Below are 16,958 nucleotides of genomic sequence, written 5' to 3' on the forward strand. Positions count from 1 at the left end.
AAAAATAAATAATCCATTTAAGAAATGGACAGAAGAGATGAATAGACATTTTTCCAAAGACATACAAATAGCTAACAGACACAAGATGCTCAACATCACTCATCAGCAGGGAAAAGATGAGTTTCAAAACACTTTTCTTAAGGGATTATATAGTTAAGATAGCTCATGAACCAGAACTTGAAGGGCATTTGAATCTAGGTATCTCTGATTAGTTTTTAACAGATGCTTTCTTGCAGTTACTCAAAAGAACATACAATATTGTAATGCTTTGAAAACAAAAAACTTCTCATTTTGCTATCAACAATATCAGTGGTTCTTTAAAATCTGATGACTAATTAATTCACATTATTTCATGAAAATATATTTCCTAATTTTCAAAGAAAATCTTATAATGGTTAATTTTTAAAAACCATCACAGTATCAAAGATAAAATAGATGTCAGATTGAGTCACAAAACTTTTGGAAATTCATCCCCAGCATTCTGACCTCCATTTGGCAGTGACATCATAATGTCCTAGCTAGTTACAGGATCAGCTGGGCAACAGAAAGGAAACTCTGAAGAGGAGCAGGAGATTACTGGATAAATTAATCATTTTCCCTATGAATTTTATATTGTTTATTTTTGTATCTGGGGTTTTTTCCTTACAGTACCCCAATACAACTTCCTATCGTAGTGGTGGTGAGTAAACATTTAAAGGTTTTACAGAAAGAGCAGATAAGAAAGATGACCCATTTTCCTAGAAAACTGGTATGTGACAGTTTTCTATAGGATGATACAAAGTTTATTATTGGAAATATGGCATAATTTACATTTTAAATCTCTGCCTCAAATCCTTTGTAGAAAAGTGCAATTGAAAAAAAAGAAAGTAGTAAAAGAACTCAACATATTTCTTATTAACTTTGCAGATAAGATGTGGCTGTCCGGCTCTCCAAAAGAATATAAACAGGAACCGGAAATTAAGGAGAATACCCCTACTAATGAGAAAAATGGCAATTCTTATAAAGATATAAAACAATGTAAGTCTTTAAAGTTCATAGTAGCACATATACAAAAGCTGGTTATACTGGTTTGATTTAACATTTAAAAAACTCTATAATTTATTTCCTACTTCTTAAATTCTCATGTATCTTATAAATGTTTCAGTGTGTTAAATGAAATTCTTATTTTCTACAGCTTTTTTTCATGAGATGCTATGATGTTTTAACAAGGTTCTTTTGGTAATTTCCTATAAATAACAGAGTTCATCATGGCATTATGGTGATTTGCAATTGATCTAATTCTATGGTGAGTTAACCAAAATTTATTTGGAGGTGGGTATCAGTTTCCTAGGGCTGTAGAAACAAAGTACCACAAACTTAGTGGCTCAAAGCAACAGAAATTTATTCTCTCACAGTTCTGGAAGTCAGAAATCCAAAATCAAAGTTTTGATCATGCCATGCTCTCTACAAAGCCTCTAGGGAGGATCATTCCTTGCTTCCTCCAGCCTCTTGTAGCGCCAGGCATTCCTTGGCTGGTAGCACAATTCTAGTCTCTGTCTCCATCCTCACATGGCATTCCTGCTGTGCCTCTGTGTCCATCTCCCTCTTCTTATAAGGACACCATTCATATCCGATTAGGAGCCCACCATACTCCAGTGTGACTCCATCTTGACTAATTATATCTTCAATGACCCTATTTCGAAACTAGGGTGCATTCTGAGATTCGGGGGATTACGACTTAAACATGTCTTTTCTTGGGGGCGGGACACGAAACGCAACCCATTAACAAGATGACTTTAAGATGTTTGAAGTGTCCATCACACTTTAGTTTATTCATCATTACTCATATGGGCTTTCTTTCTGTGTCCTTATAAGGCCCACCACTCGTAAGAAACTCTTGTTAAAATAAAAGCAAATTAAGATTAAATCTAGTTATCTTGGGATCCTTATTAACATTCATCAAAGGAAAAATAGGAATACAATCAAGATATATATACACTCAAGTACTTTGATAATAATAATGCATAAGTTGTATTTCTCTTTTCTCTTTGGTGAATCAATGTCCTTCCTTTGTAGGTGAAAAGAAACACCTGATTCTTAGGTCAATTGCCAGATTTCATACTACCAAAGCCAGGGTCAGGAGTGTTACCTAATCTATCACCACTATCACCACCAGCCTTCTGCCTATGGTGTGCAAATGGTGCAGTCATTTCCCTTTCAGGACGTACCCCTGTTTTAAAATATCCAGAGGGTAAATAAACCAAGAGCCTGATGACTACTTTGATTAAAGAAAAAAATCTTTCTTACACACACAATATATACAAAACATAAGTGGGATCTTCCTAAGAAATTGTGTTATGACTTACTTTTCTCATTTAACAACTCCGGAGCTCTTTTCACATCTGCCTCATTATTTTTAGTGGATACCTAGTATTCCATAAATCATGTCCCATAATTTATCCACTATTTTTTAAAGAATTAGATGATGTGCAGTTTTTCCCTTTTACATTCTTTTCATATACAGTTGGGTGTATCTCTCTTTGGATAGATATCAGGTAATGGGCATTGCTTAATAAAAAGTAAATCTTCAAAAATATTGATACCAGCAAATTGCCCCCCCAAAAGTATCTACCAATTTACATCCTCTAAGAATGCCCCACAATCTCACCTACAATGAATATTGTTAATCATATTTTGTGAATATAAGTGAGAAATTTCCATTAATGTTTTCATTTGCATTCTGATTACTTATGAAGGTGAGTATTTTTCTCTATATTTATTGGGTATTTTTATTTCTACTTCTGTGATTTGCCTATTCCTATCCATAGCCCCTTTTTCTATCGGGGTGTATTTTCATTTATTTGTAGGAGCTCTTTCTATGTTTAGTATATTAATCTTTTTCCTATAGTAAAAGTTAACAAGTATTTTTTTCCCAGACTGTTGCTTACTTTTAAACCTGTTTTGGAAAAAAATTAAAAAATTAAAAAATAAATCTGTTTTGGTATCTTAATCACAGAGAAAAATTGTAATTTTCTAAAATCAGTTGTTGATTGATTTTTTAATAATTTCTGCATTTTATATTTTGGTTAGATCTTATTCAATTTAAATTCAAATTAAATTGTTTTCCTATTTTTTAAAATAATTTCATATTTTTATTTTTAACTCTTAGATCTTATATCGTTATCTTTACATATGGCATAAATTAGGCACAAAACTTTATATTTTTCAAGGAGGTTCGCCAAATGTCTAACACCAATTCCCTACTCATGTGAAACCCATTTAATATAATCTAAATTCTCATTTGAAATTGTGTCAGTTGCAACCTTTTTATTGTTTCTTTGATCTGTTCTTCCTTGTAAAAATACCAAAGTGTTTTAATTTTTATAGTTTTGTAACTCATAACAGGCATGTTGGGCTTTGGTTTCCTTTTGTTATATTTCCCCATAGATCTAGTTCAGAAATTCCTCAAAAAACATGATACATTAATGACACTGTGTGTGTATGCACGTGCCTGCATGGGAAGATGATTGAATATATATGTATGTATTAAACACACACATGCGGTCATGTATGTATAAAATTTTCTGTCATTTCATGAGATTTTGGAAAGAGGAGACATGTATATATTCATATGTCAATATGTCAGTGTGCCATCTTGACCCAATTTACTTTGACTCTGGTTGGGTGGATATATCCATTAGTTTTGAATTACAACCAACCCTCAATAATTTCTTCTCGGAATGTTATTTATTTATTTATTTATTTATTTATTTATTATTTATTTGACCGAGAGAGACACAGTGAGAGCAAGAACACAAGCAGGGGGAGTGAGAGCGGGAGAAGCAGGCTCCCCGCTGAGCAGGGAGCCTGTGGGGCTCCTTCCCAGGACCCTGGGATCATGACCTGAGCTGAAGGCAGATGCTTAACAACTGAGCCACCCAGGCACCCTCGGAATGTTATTTAGCATAAGGATACCAATTTGGCTTTTTCTCCATGAATTTTATTTTTACTTTATTTATTTATTATTTTTTTAAGATTTTATTTATTTATTTGAGAGAGAGAGAGAGCACAAGCAGGGGGAGCAGCAGAGGGAGAGGGAAAAGCAGGCTCCCCGCTGAGCAGGGAGCCCAATGTGGGGCTTCATCCCAGGACCCTGGGATCATGACTTGAGCCAAAGGCAAGCTTAACTGACTGAACCACCCAGGTGCCCCATGAATTTTATTTTTAAACCTTGCCCCATTTCCTTAATTTATAGCTGAAGAATGTCTCAAAATCTTTATTGTTCTTTTCTCGGAATTAGTCAGTGCTTATGTTTTAAGAAAAAAAAAATCAGGTGAGGAAAAATTTAAAGGAACAAGAAGTAACTTAGTTGCTGAAAACATTTGATCTTGTATTTCTAGATGTGTTCACAACGCAAAATGCAAATGGCAGCCAGTCTGAAATATCCGTGAAAGCAACAACTGATTTGCAATTTGCTCTAAGAAACTGTAAGTACTGAAAGTGACCATTGCAAATATGAAAAGCCGTTAAAGCAAGATTCCCAAACAGCAATAGAAAGTATCACATAGGAAAAATGTCTTAGTGGAGCAAGGGTCAGGGAATCTTAGTTCCTAAATAAGGAGACTCCATGTCCCTTGCACTGATAAAGTCAGAAGTCAAGGAGGTTCTTACATACCTTAGCCTCATATTTTTGGTTTTCATGGAAAGAAAAATAATGAGTAGATTTAGGGTTCTAGGAAATTGTACGTCTTTCTTAAACCCACATGTTTATTCCTTTCTACTTATACCTTCAACTTCAAATGTTCTTATTTCCTTTTTGCATCTTTCTACCAAGTGTAGTTAATTTGCTAGGTAAAACTGTTGCCATCATGTGACTTCGGAGGCCATTAAAATTCTCTGAAGGACATATCCATATCTTTCAACACGAAATATCAACAGCTCATCTCTGTGAAACCCATGAGCATAAAACAGAAGACAAAGAAAAGAGGATACAAGTAAACAGGGAAGAGAGAATGTTTCTGGCTCTAGCAGCTTCAATATTGGGAAAAGCCAGACTCAGTAATACCTAATTATTAATAAAGTTATTTGACAATAATGGAACATTTTGAGTAATTCTAAACCTTGGGACAGAAGTGAGGGACATTTCAAGGGCATATGTTCATTAAACGAATCACTCATGGGAATTTTGCTTGTACACAGCAAACATCATCTTGAGTTGTTTGGGACAAGAGACAGAGAGCCAGGTCTCCAACAGACTGAGGAGCTCGAATTCCCTTAGGAGATGGATTATTGAGGACCATAGGACCAATGGAAGAAATTCTAAAACCCTAATTTCTATTCCCAAAATTCAGGTCCTCAAAGTATTGTCAAAGAAAGCTGGATTGGGATAAGAAATTGTTGCCCTTTTAAATGCAGGCTCTGGCAGAAGGAGATATACTAACATGGTAGGGACGTTCTAGAGGAGCAAGCTCCTCAAGGAGGTGGAATTCTCCAGAATAATTTTGACTAACAATTCTTTTAGTCCCCAGAACTGTGATGGGAAAATCCACACACTTTTCTCCAAGTATGAGGGATGCATAGCAGGGTTGAAGGATTACTTACCAATTTTGTTGGAGTCCTGCCTGAATCATGTCAACTCTGGTAACAGACTCTTTTCCATAGCTTTCTTGCCATCAAGGCACCTGTCACGGTGCTGTTGGTAGGCTCAGTCTGAATCCATTCTGCCTCTCTGTAGAACTTCTTCTATAGAGAGATTGCCTGTACTTCGTGTGGAACTTCATTGACTCCCGTATTAAACAAAATTAACTGAAATGGCCAACAAGGGGGGTGGTGTGTGTGGAAAATGTCCCCCAGTCACACTCCAAATACACTCTTACTGACGTTCCTCCAGAAGACGGACACATTATAGACTGAGATATATACTAAGTCAGGCCTGAAAACCCTTGATTTGTAGCCCCAAATCATTGTACCCAAAACTCTGTTTTGACTAGTTAACACGCAAATGTTTCCGACTTACAAGGATACTTCTCTCTTCTCTCTTTAGTTCCTAAATAAGGAGACTCCATGTCCCTTGCACTGATAAAGTCAGAAGTCAAGGAGGTTCTTACATACCTTAGCCTCATATTTTTGGTTTTCATGGAAAGAAAAATAATGAGTAGATTTAGGGTTCTAGGAAATTGTACGTCTTTCTTAAACCCACATGTTTATTCCTTTCTACTTATACCTTCAACTTCAAATGTTCTTATTTCCTCTTCTGTGTTCTAACCCTGACTGGCAGCCAAGCTATCCGGGGCTGATAGGATCACTTCAAGTCCTGTTCAGGGAAACATCTGAAGCCAGTGTTCTCATCCAATACATCTCTTTTACCTCTAAAGAAAGCTTATAACCACCACCACAACCACCCCCAATACCCCCGTCCCAGCTTTTCCTCTCTTTTACAAATTATAGGGGTATTAATCCCCTCTCAGGCAACCCATTATCCCAAAACTTCATTCTTCAATGCCTTCTTCTTTCCCTTCCTTTATAATATCTCAGGAAAATGTCAACATCTTTCTCTTTTTTTCTTTTTCTTTGTTCCATTATTTAGCTTAAAAAATGCCTAATCACAGATGCTGTCAATCTTTCTATATGCTGATAATCTGTTATCCCTTTTTGCAGATAAACTCATCAATGAAACAACTATATCACATACTGGAAAAAGCAGTAGTGAAGAAAATTCTACAGAACCCTATGGGAAAAAAAATCAAAGTATTAAAAATTTCTGAACTGTAGTCATACTTGCAGCATATCACTATATGATTTAATTTATGTTTCACTACTCTGGGTGTTTCATAAAGTAATAGCATGCTTAAAGAATTTATACAGCTACAATTTGAAGTCACTCTAAAATCTTTTAAACAGTGAAAATCTGAGTCAATTTTTAGATTTATCTGATGGGGATAGGATGTGAGCTCTTTTTATTTTTATTTATTTTTATTTTTTATTTTTATTTTTTTAAAGATTTTATTTATTTATTTGAGAGAGAGAGAATGAGAGATAGAGAGCACGAGAGGGAAGAGGGTCAGAGGGAGAAGCAGACTCCCTGCTGAGCAGGGAGCCCGATGCGGGACTCGACCCCGGGACTCCAGGATCATGACCCAAGCCGAAGGCAGTTGCTTAACCAACTGAGCCACCCAGGCGCCCCGTGAGCTCTTTTTAAAATAAAATTTATTTTAATAAAATGTATTACATTTATATTTATATGAGATATATAAGTATATTTTAATACATTTTAATATTATTTTTAAATAATAATGTAAAAATTTCTATCTGCTTGAGGAATAAATTTATCTCTAATTAGAGTCAATTTTTAGTGACTCATTTTTAATTTAAAATAACCGGGGGTTTGTAATGACAGGTTTCAAAATCAAAATCATCATTTTACTTTCCTGCAAAGAATATTGTTCCTTCTAAAATATTTGTATAACCATAACAACCCAGGATGGCTCTCCTCTAAGGCTTTGAATGAGTGGTCTAATTGAAGACAATGGACCTGTCATTACATGAAGCATCCAAGTATGTTTCTCATATGGTTACTGTGAATTAGTTTGCATCTTTAACACTGCTAAAACAAATAAAAATCTTAGTCACTTTTTTTTGATATATTTAAAAATAGAGATCTCAACATGCTGGTGGTATTCCTTTCTAAAATATCTAGTAATTTACTGCTAGGCTTGGGTCATGTTCTGATTTCTTTTTTTAAATTTATTTATGTATTTTTTTTATATTCCAATTTCTTAACCAGGCATTTAAATCTGAAATAATCTGACCATTGAGAAATGTTCAAGTTTCATTTCTGGTCACATTCTCCATCCATTATCTTCACTCCAGTCTACCTGAGGTTCTCAGAACTCACCAAATCTGCTCATGACTCAGTGGAATGATTTCACTCTTGCCTTGTTTGCCTGGCAAGCAATTTCTAGTCCTCTAAGCCTATACTGGAGCATCATCTCCCTTTCGAAGGGTTTCTGGCCTTTGCAACTAGAGTTAGGGCTCTCTGTGCATACCACTTGTGCGTTTCTATTGCCCCTGCCCCCCTCCCCTCCGTTATCCTGCATCATAATTAATAGTGATTCTTGTCTGCCTCCCAAACTGAGAGTGTGTTCCGTCAGCATAAGGGCTGCGTCTTCTTCATTTCTGAACTTTAATGCCAACCACAGCGTCTGGCACATGGTAGAAGCTCAAGGTATAACTGTTATATGACTAAACTAACAAGTGAATAAATGCTCTATCACAAATTTACTAAAGTGAACTTACCTTACTTAGTTATCCTGTTCTATTTTGTTTTTTAAACAGAACCAACCAAGGGTCCAAATGAGCCTGCATTTTGGACAATGTTAGCTAAAGGTAAACTCATAGTAGTTAGGTAGCTGGGAAAATGTTTTGGTTTTCTAAAGTCTTATGTAAGAAAGCCAAGATCAGTATAAATACTTCTAATATTAAGAATTAATAAATCAACATTCTGCTGCCATTATCACGTGTAATAGCAAATGCAAAACAAACCCACAAAATTGATTGTGTTGCACACTTTCCTGTTCTCTCCCCCAAAAGTTTACTCTCCTATAAATGTTGCAATCTTGTCATTCAATTTATTTATGATTAAAAATTTTAAATAAGGCTCTTACTCAATGTAGTCCCTTTTTGTGTTTGGAGCAGTATGCATGTAAGCACATGGAGATACGTGAATAAATGCAAAGTATATATCAAAATATATGCATGTATAAAGTAATGCGTATATCGTAAACATATAAGCATACATGTGTAGATGTAACGTGCATGTCTTATATATGCACATAAATGTATATGTAGATGCACACATTTATAAATGTAATTCATGTAGCACACATATATGCACGCTTATAAACACAAAATATATACCATGTCCAGTTGATTCCCATTATTTGCAGGGTTTGTATTTCTGAATTTACCTACATTTAAAATATATTTGTAACCTCCCAAATCACTTTCATGGTCATTTGCAGACATGCACAGAGCAGCAAAAAATTTTAATTGCCTGACACTCATGTTTGAGTGGAGGTAGAACGAGGCAACACTCTGCCTTTCTTCTGCAGCTCTTAGACTGTAATTAGCGTCCTTTTTGTTGTCTATTTAGTGCTATGTGTTTTGCATTTTTGTGCTTTCAGTCAGTGATTTTGCTAATTAAAATGGCCCCCGAGTGTAGTATTAAGGTGCTGGTTAGTGTTCCTGAGCACGAGAAGGCAGTGATATACCTTATGGAGAAAAATATGTGTCAGATAAACTTTGTTTAGGCTTGAGCGATAATGCCATTAATCATGAATTCAATGTTAATGAAGCAGCAATATACATTAAATAAAGTATCTTTAAATAGAAACACACATCAAGCAAGTTATGTATTGATTGGTTGATGAAAACGTTGTGACCAGAGGTTCTCAAGAACCTAAGCTTGCATTTCCCCCAGGAGCAACAATTCAGTATTCACGAAGTCAGTGTTCCTGCGCGGTGACTTTACGGAGCATAACTGTCATGAATAATGAGAATAAACTCTCTATATTAAACACACACACACAGTAATTTTTGTAAGTGAATTTTGTTTACCATAACCCCAATTTATTGTCTTAACAGCTTTAAATGCAACAACAGCTGAGGAGATTGAAGAAAAAGATCAATTATTTCGCCCAATTCCAAGTAAGAACAAAATACTTCAGTTAAATGGATGCATAAGTGCTGGCACACATTTCAATGTGTGACTTCACAGCGTGACGATGCTGTTTTCCCTAGTAATGTGGAATGTATGTAAAAGGGTAGCGTGGTGGCTAACGTCATTTCAGAGAGGACATTTGCTGTTTTAAAAAGCGATTGTCCCTAAACATTATTCTCCAGTTGCCACATATGCAGAGGGATGTTTTCATTTTCTGGTTTTGTGACTTCTATTCCTAAAACAGATAAACCAAACAGGAGTAGGCAAGTGAATCGTATCTATAACGCAGTGTTTTTAATTGATAGACTCTATTTTCAGAGCAGTTTTAGGCTTACAGAAAAAAATGAGCAGAAAGTACAGAGAGTTCTCCTATATCTCCCCAACTCAGTTTCTCCTCTCATTCTCATCTTGCGTTCGTTTGGTACGGGTTTTACAATGTAGGAGCCAGTATCCATATGTTAGTATTAACTACAGTCCATAGTTTACATTAGGGTCCACTCCTTGTGTTGCACAGGTCTGTGCGTTTTGACAAATACATAATGTCATGTGTCCACCATCACAATCATAGAGTAATTTCACTGCCCTAAAAATCCCCTGTGCTCCACCTATCCACCCCTTTGTCCCTAATCCCTGGCAACCACTGATCTTTCCACCATCATGATAGTTTCGTCTTTTAAAGAATGTTATATAGTTGGAAACATAAAGTATGTAGACTTTCACCCTGGCTTCTTTTGCTATGCATTTAAGATTCCTCCATGTATTTTTGTGGCTTGATGGCTCATTTCTTTTTATCACTGAATAACATTTCCTTGTGTGGATATACCGATTTATCCATTTACCTACTGAAGGACATCTTGATTACTTCCAATTTTTGGCAATAATGAATAAAGCTGCTATAAATATTCATGTGTAGGTCTTTGTATGGACATAAGTTTTCAACTCTTCTGGGTAAATATCAAGAATTGTGATTGCTGGATTGTGTGGTAAAACTATGTTTAGCTTTGTAAGAAATTACCGAACTGACTTCTAAAGTGGCTATACCATTTTGTATTCCCACCAGCAATGAATGAGAGAATTCCTGCTGCTGAATGCAGGTTTTATTGCAATTTTCATTCATGGATTAGTTATATTTATATGAGTAAAAGAACTCCTGATTTCAACAGAAAATTTCACGACAAGGCAATATATTAATTTACCCCAAACCTCTGTCCTAAAAATAAACTATTGGGAAAAAAAAATAGCATCTGGTGATACATCTAAGGCCTGACATCTCTGTTCTGCATTGGATTATTTGACAAATACAGCCATTTGCCTTGCAGGGTTTTAAGAAAATCGAGTGAGTCTTTGTTTAGAAAAGTTATATATAGGAATGACTAATACTGTGTTACTTTAGAAGTATTTTGTCTTTCCAAGTAATTAAATTGAACATGATTAATTTTTTATCATGTATGGAGCACATATTACATGCCAGGTCCTTTATATACATTATTATGTCAGTCCTCACAGCAACTCCATGGTGTTGGGATTATCTCCATTTTACAGATGAGGGAGGGAACTGAGGCTTAGAAACCTGTCCAAGCTTGTAATTAGCTTTCTCATGATTTCTAGTGGTGGGGAATTCCAAACCCTTCTCTAGTTTTGACCATCACCTTGAAAAACAAAATGTACTATAAGCACATCTCTTTACAAAAATCCTTTTAAGGAGTAGCAGAGCAATTCAGGAGCACAGACCCTCTTAACATAATTTGTTTGATTATTCCCCAGAGAATCTGCCTCAAAGTCAAGATAACAGTCACTGATAGCTGTATACATTTCACTCTTCATGGTCTAAGATCGCACTTTGACAATTACAGAATCAGGGAATACACATATGTGAGCTCGCCACTGCTTATCACCAAAACACCATGACCTAGAAAATAATGAAAACCTTTGGAACTTTTGGGTGGGAGAAAGTTGGGGGAAGAGAGAAATATGAACATGGTCATTTCAAGTCACCATTAAGTAAATGTCTATTAAGCCAGAAAGAAATTCAGGAAAATGTAAAATGTGGCAGTAAAGATGTATTTTCATTAAAAGATTTAGTAAAAAGACCTTTGACATCTCTGGATCTGGACATGATTTTTATTATCTAACTTTAGAAAGAAGTAGATTCTCATTTCTTTTTTAACATCAAATACACTAGGGTGATCTCAGTAACAAAATGACAGATGCAGTTCTTAAACTTCATGGAGAAATCATCTGGTACACCATCCTTTTAGCATCAGAGAAAAATCAATGCAGGTCCCAACAGTAAAAGGGTATCTTTCTCTTCTGAAAGATGAGGCCCTGGTATGTAAGTTCATCACATTTTTAATAGTCATCTCTTCAGAGTCTTGAAATGGTCTTTATTAGTCAGGCAGGAAGATTGCTGTAGACACATTTGAGCATCTGGTAACCTGATTTTGAAACCAGATTTTGCCACTTCCTCGCTATGTGCCATGGGCGAATTTATAAACTTCTGTGATCCTGTGAAATGGAGCTAAGAACAGCTCCTCCAGGACTATTGTGGTAGTTCAACAAAACAAGCAAAGAGTACTTAGTCCCAGGGAGTAGCCTATAGTCTTCTTTGCATTGCATGAGACAAATGAGGGTGCACAGTGAATACCCTGGATGCTGAAGGCTTCTCTTCATTGCTTAGCTCTCTTTACTCATCCAGGAAAACATGCTGGAAACAGTTACTCTTTTCCATTGCATTTTCTTTGTTTCCTCTCAGACTCTGATTTGAATGCTACAAATGAAGACACCCTGATCAAGCTACAGGAAATCAAGTTAAAATTAATGCTGGGCATCTCGTTGATGACCCTCTTCCTTTTTGTTATCCTCTTGGCAGTCTGTAGTGCCATGCTGTACAAAGTGAAGACAATTAAGTAAGTCCGCAAACCTCCGGAGTCTTTGGAAAATGCATGATGTGAAGCTCTCCCCCTCCTTTCTTTGGTAGATTGTTTAGGCAATGTGGCTCCCAAATCTTTAAGATCTCGCGCTGGGCTCCATTTCTCCTATTCAGAAAGGAGCATGGGGCTGTCTCTCAGGGAGAATTTTTCCCCAGCATATTAAATAGTCATCTAGAGATAAAAGTAACACTCATCAATTGGAAAGGATATAGAGAATCTAGGTATGCATTCATTTTGCTAGCCTTGGATCAAAAGGGCTATGAACTCTGTTCTAAACAGCACATCTGCTTAGGGTCTAACATTTTTCATTTATTTATATGGTGTTGTACCAAGTAATTGGACAGAATTAATATGTTATTTTAATTTTTGTGATGCTTTTCTAAATTGAGTTGAGCTGCAAATGTATGTAATTAAAAACAATTCTTGATACATGTTTTCTTTTTCAGTTATAAAAGTAGACATCAGACTGAATACACCGTCAACCCAGAGCTGGCGACTCTGTCTTATTTTCATCCATCAGAAGGCATATCAGACACATCTTTTTCTAAGAGTGCTGAGAGCAGCACATTTTGGGGCACCACTTCTTCAGAAGTGAGAAAAACAGACACACAGTCAAAATCTAGAATGACGGACATTGTTTCCATAGCCTCAGATGATACAGGTGGGAATGAGGAGTCAGATTTAATTCAGAGTGAGGAACCAAGCGAAGAAACACCCACTGATGAATAGATGACTTGAAGTTTTTGTCAGAAAAGAAGTTTCTTTGTGACTCCATTAAGGTCATGATTTGGAAACTGCTGAGAAACTTAAATTTTCTGGTGCCTGGAAAGGATATATTCAATAAAATTATCTCAGCCATAAAAATTCTATCATGGAAAAAATACAAGAAAATAATTTAAGGTGTGGAAAACTCATCCAGTAAAAATAATCCTGGACAGTGACTTATGAAAATTATTCACTCTAGGCCGGTTAACATTAAAATGAGGACATTTAGATATCTATCTTATGGGGGGGCATTTTGGGGACTTTCAGGGTAATCACCACTACCTACACCCCCTCACCAAAGCAAAAAGAACACACTTCTTTGTGTTTTACTGGCGAAATAGTTATGCCCTATGAAGAAATGAAACTAAATTAGTACTAGAGACTCCTAGCATTTTTTTTTAATTTTTACTTTTTAAATTTGTATTTTACTTATATTCAATTAATTAACATATAGTGTATCATAGAGGTAGAGTTCAGTGATTCATCAGTTGCACATAATACCCAGGGCTCATTACATCACATGCCCTCCTTAATGCCCATCACCCACTTCCCCATCCCTCCACCCACCATCCCTTCAGCAACCCTGTTTGTTTCCTATAGTTAAGTCTCTTATGGTTTGTCTCCCTCTCTGATTTTGTCTTATTTTATTTTTCACTCCCTTCCCCTATGATTCCATGTTTTGTTTTTTTAATTCCACATATGAATGAAATCATATAATTGTCTTTGATGTATTTGCTTAGCATAATACCCTTGCAAGTGATAAGATTTCATTTTTTTTGATGGCTAAGTAATATTCCATTGTGTGTGTGTATATACATCTTCTTTATTCATCTGTCAATAGACATCTGAGCTCTTGCCATCGTTTGGCTATTGTGGACATTACTGCTATAAACACTGGGGTGCAGGTGCCCTTTCAGATCCCTACAAGACTCCTAGCATTCTTGTTTAAAAGTCATCGAGTTATCAGTCACTTATGAGGCCATCCATCCCAGGAGTATTTCAGTTTCAAAGACCAATGGAATATGAATATTGTTTCCCTTTGAGGAATTAGTTTCAACTGGAAGGATTTGGGGAATATGCATCAGATCGTTTGTGGATATGTGTGGAGCTGGGGGTGGGGGTAGAGAACATAGGTTTTATCGCCTTCGTAAATTCTCACCTTTATGCTAGGCGGTTTGGTACATCACATCACACTGAAAGGCACGTTTCTTTCACAGATCAAGAAATGGAAAATCAGGTAAATCAGATACTCTGCCTAAGATCACCTGCTGGAGAGGGGCAAAGCTAAGATGTGCTTCCAAAGCGAGGTTCTCTCAGTGATCCATGAAGGTTACTAGTCAAATATAACAAAAGTCAAAGGAGGTTGTCAGGAGCAAGGTAGGCCTCACATAGGGCAGGAGATTCCTTAAGGGTCCTTTTAGCTCTTGGGAAATTGCTTTCCCTACTTCTAGCTTAGGTCTCTAGAAACCTTCCCCACGGAGGACAGACGGACTCTCTACACTCACCTGCCAGGTCCCCTACCAACCATTCTCAGAGTCATTTGCTCCATCTCTGATTTCCGCCCTGACTCCAGCCCCAGTCTCACCATTGGTTGCGAAAGCTCGGAAGCTCCGCCTTTGAGTAGCTATGGACTATATAAGACTGACTCCTGAGGGAAAAGAAGTGGCCCGGCAGCTCACCTCAGATCTAGCTGGTAGTGGGCAGAGTTCCTGAGCCAGTGGGGGTGATCTTGAGCAGTGGCCCATGCTACCCTCTGCGGGTTACTTTTGCCATTTTCCGTGCCCTTTTGACGATACCGGGGGTCTGTACCAGCGTTTGTTTTGCCAGTTCAGACACCAGGACAAGCGGTGGGAACGGAGTGAGGCAGGTGGTTGCAGCTGCTTGGGAGTACTAGAGGTGCGGAGGAGCCTTGTTGAATCCACGGGTGAGAAAGAGCTCGTGGAAAGAACGTCAGGTGGGCTTGAGGAGGGATTGACTACCAACCATTCCCACCTGTTTTCTCCACCCACCCTTGAGAGGTGTCGAGAATTTCCTTGATCAGAAATAGGTGTAAGTCACATTTCAATCACCCAACTTCTCTCCAGTACTTAAAAAAGTATTATAGAGTGAGAAAGTTAATCACTATAGCATTACTATGGCTAAACTGGCCCAAAGAGATGTTAACCATATTTTTAGAAATTGTCTTCTCATCAGTGGAGATAGCTGGCAGATACCATGTAACGTGCAGTCAAGTTATGGTGGGGGGGTGGTGGTTGAGGAACCAAGTTGTCCCAGAGTCCCCAAGACTAAATCTCCCCCCATCACACCCCCAGGATCAGGAGCCTTAAGTGCCAACCTTTATACTTTCTCCCGTGGTATGTCCTGAGATCTGCCAAACAGAAAGGGTGCTATGGGGGTTCTAACTGGGAGCGTTTTTCTCAGGCCTTTTGGGTGGTGGCAAGATTCCCGGAACCTGGGGGAGGTGGGGCAGTAATGTTTGGGAAGATGGAGTGGGCTGGCTGTCTTAAGAACCTCTCTTCCCGGGGTCGGGAGAAGGGAGCACCTCCGCCACAGTAACCAAGCGCTGTGCGCACCCGCCCCCCTCTACGTGAGCGGCTCCGCCCGCAGCTGCGCGCGGGGCGGGGCCAAAGTCACGTGGTCAGGATCGGCGAGCCGGGCGCTGAGCAAGCGGTCTCCTTGCTGTGGACTGGCAGATGCCAGCTCTTGGAGCGCGGGGTCCTAGAAAGGCGTGCACAGGTTTGCTGGCTGTGAGATGGACTTATGTGGTCTTCACCTCCCTCCTTGCCACCCATCCCCATTGTGGAGTTACTATAGGGGTTTTGTATGCTCTGGTGAAAGGAGATAGGGTAGCACCCCCTTTGGAGCAGAAAGTATTTACAATCCAGAGGAACTCCTCTCAGTCACTTCTAACCTGAGCGAAGATTGTTAACGTGTGCCTTCAAACTTCAAAATCAGCTCCCTAAATGTAGCTTCTGATGAGAAAAAAGGTTTTTTTTAACTGGTGACATGGAGAGAAAGTATAATCTCCCTATTTTCAATAGCGCCACCAAAGCAGTGCCTAAACAGCCTTTCCTGAATCAAAGCAACCAAATAAAACCCAGCTTATGCTAAAATGCAATTCTGGCTGGTTATCCAGAGGTTAGTCGCCTGCCCAAGTGTATTTAAAGGGAAATTTGATCCAGGCGTTTGTTTGGATCCTAGGATAATTCTCATTCTTGTGCTTGCCTTTTGCCTTCTCCCTCCCTCCTCCACTCAAATGCCACACACTTCTGTAACACATTGTTTTAGATTTCAGCAGAGTTAATTTCTTTTTTTTTTTAAAGATTTTATTTATTTATTCATGAGAGAGAGAGAGAGAGGAGAAGCAGGCTCCCAAGGAGCAGGGAGCCCGATGCGGGACTCGATTCCAGGACTCTGGGATCATGACCTGAGCCGAAGGCAGAAGCTTAACCATCTGAGCCACCCAGGCGCCCCAGAGTTAATTTCTTAATAGAAAACGAAAGGCTGTTGAGCCAAGACAGTGCTCATTGTGTTAAGAAGAAGCATGTGTGTGTTACCAAAACATG

At 37.8% G+C, this 16,958-nt stretch overlaps 1 protein-coding gene across 1 annotated transcript; it reads left to right on the plus strand.

Annotated features, from left to right (window-relative positions):
• The first annotated feature begins 526 nt into the window (after positions 1 to 526).
• On the plus strand, positions 527 to 13,491 carry EQTN (equatorin). Its single transcript, XM_025852801.1, has 8 exons — positions 527 to 679; positions 907 to 1,017; positions 4,380 to 4,466; positions 6,637 to 6,726; positions 8,314 to 8,364; positions 9,622 to 9,684; positions 12,450 to 12,603; positions 13,074 to 13,491. The coding sequence occupies exons 1-8, from the start codon at positions 601 to 603 to the stop codon at positions 13,354 to 13,356; spliced, it is 918 nt and encodes a 305-aa protein (XP_025708586.1). The 5' UTR covers positions 527 to 600; the 3' UTR covers positions 13,357 to 13,491.
• Positions 13,492 to 16,958: the final 3,467 nt, after the last annotated feature.

Source organism: Callorhinus ursinus, unplaced genomic scaffold (genome assembly GCF_003265705.2).
Source record: "Callorhinus ursinus isolate GAN/ISIS: 27379988/994484 unplaced genomic scaffold, GSC_fseal_2.0 scaffold42, whole genome shotgun sequence".
NCBI classification, from domain to species: domain Eukaryota; kingdom Metazoa; phylum Chordata; class Mammalia; order Carnivora; family Otariidae; genus Callorhinus; species Callorhinus ursinus.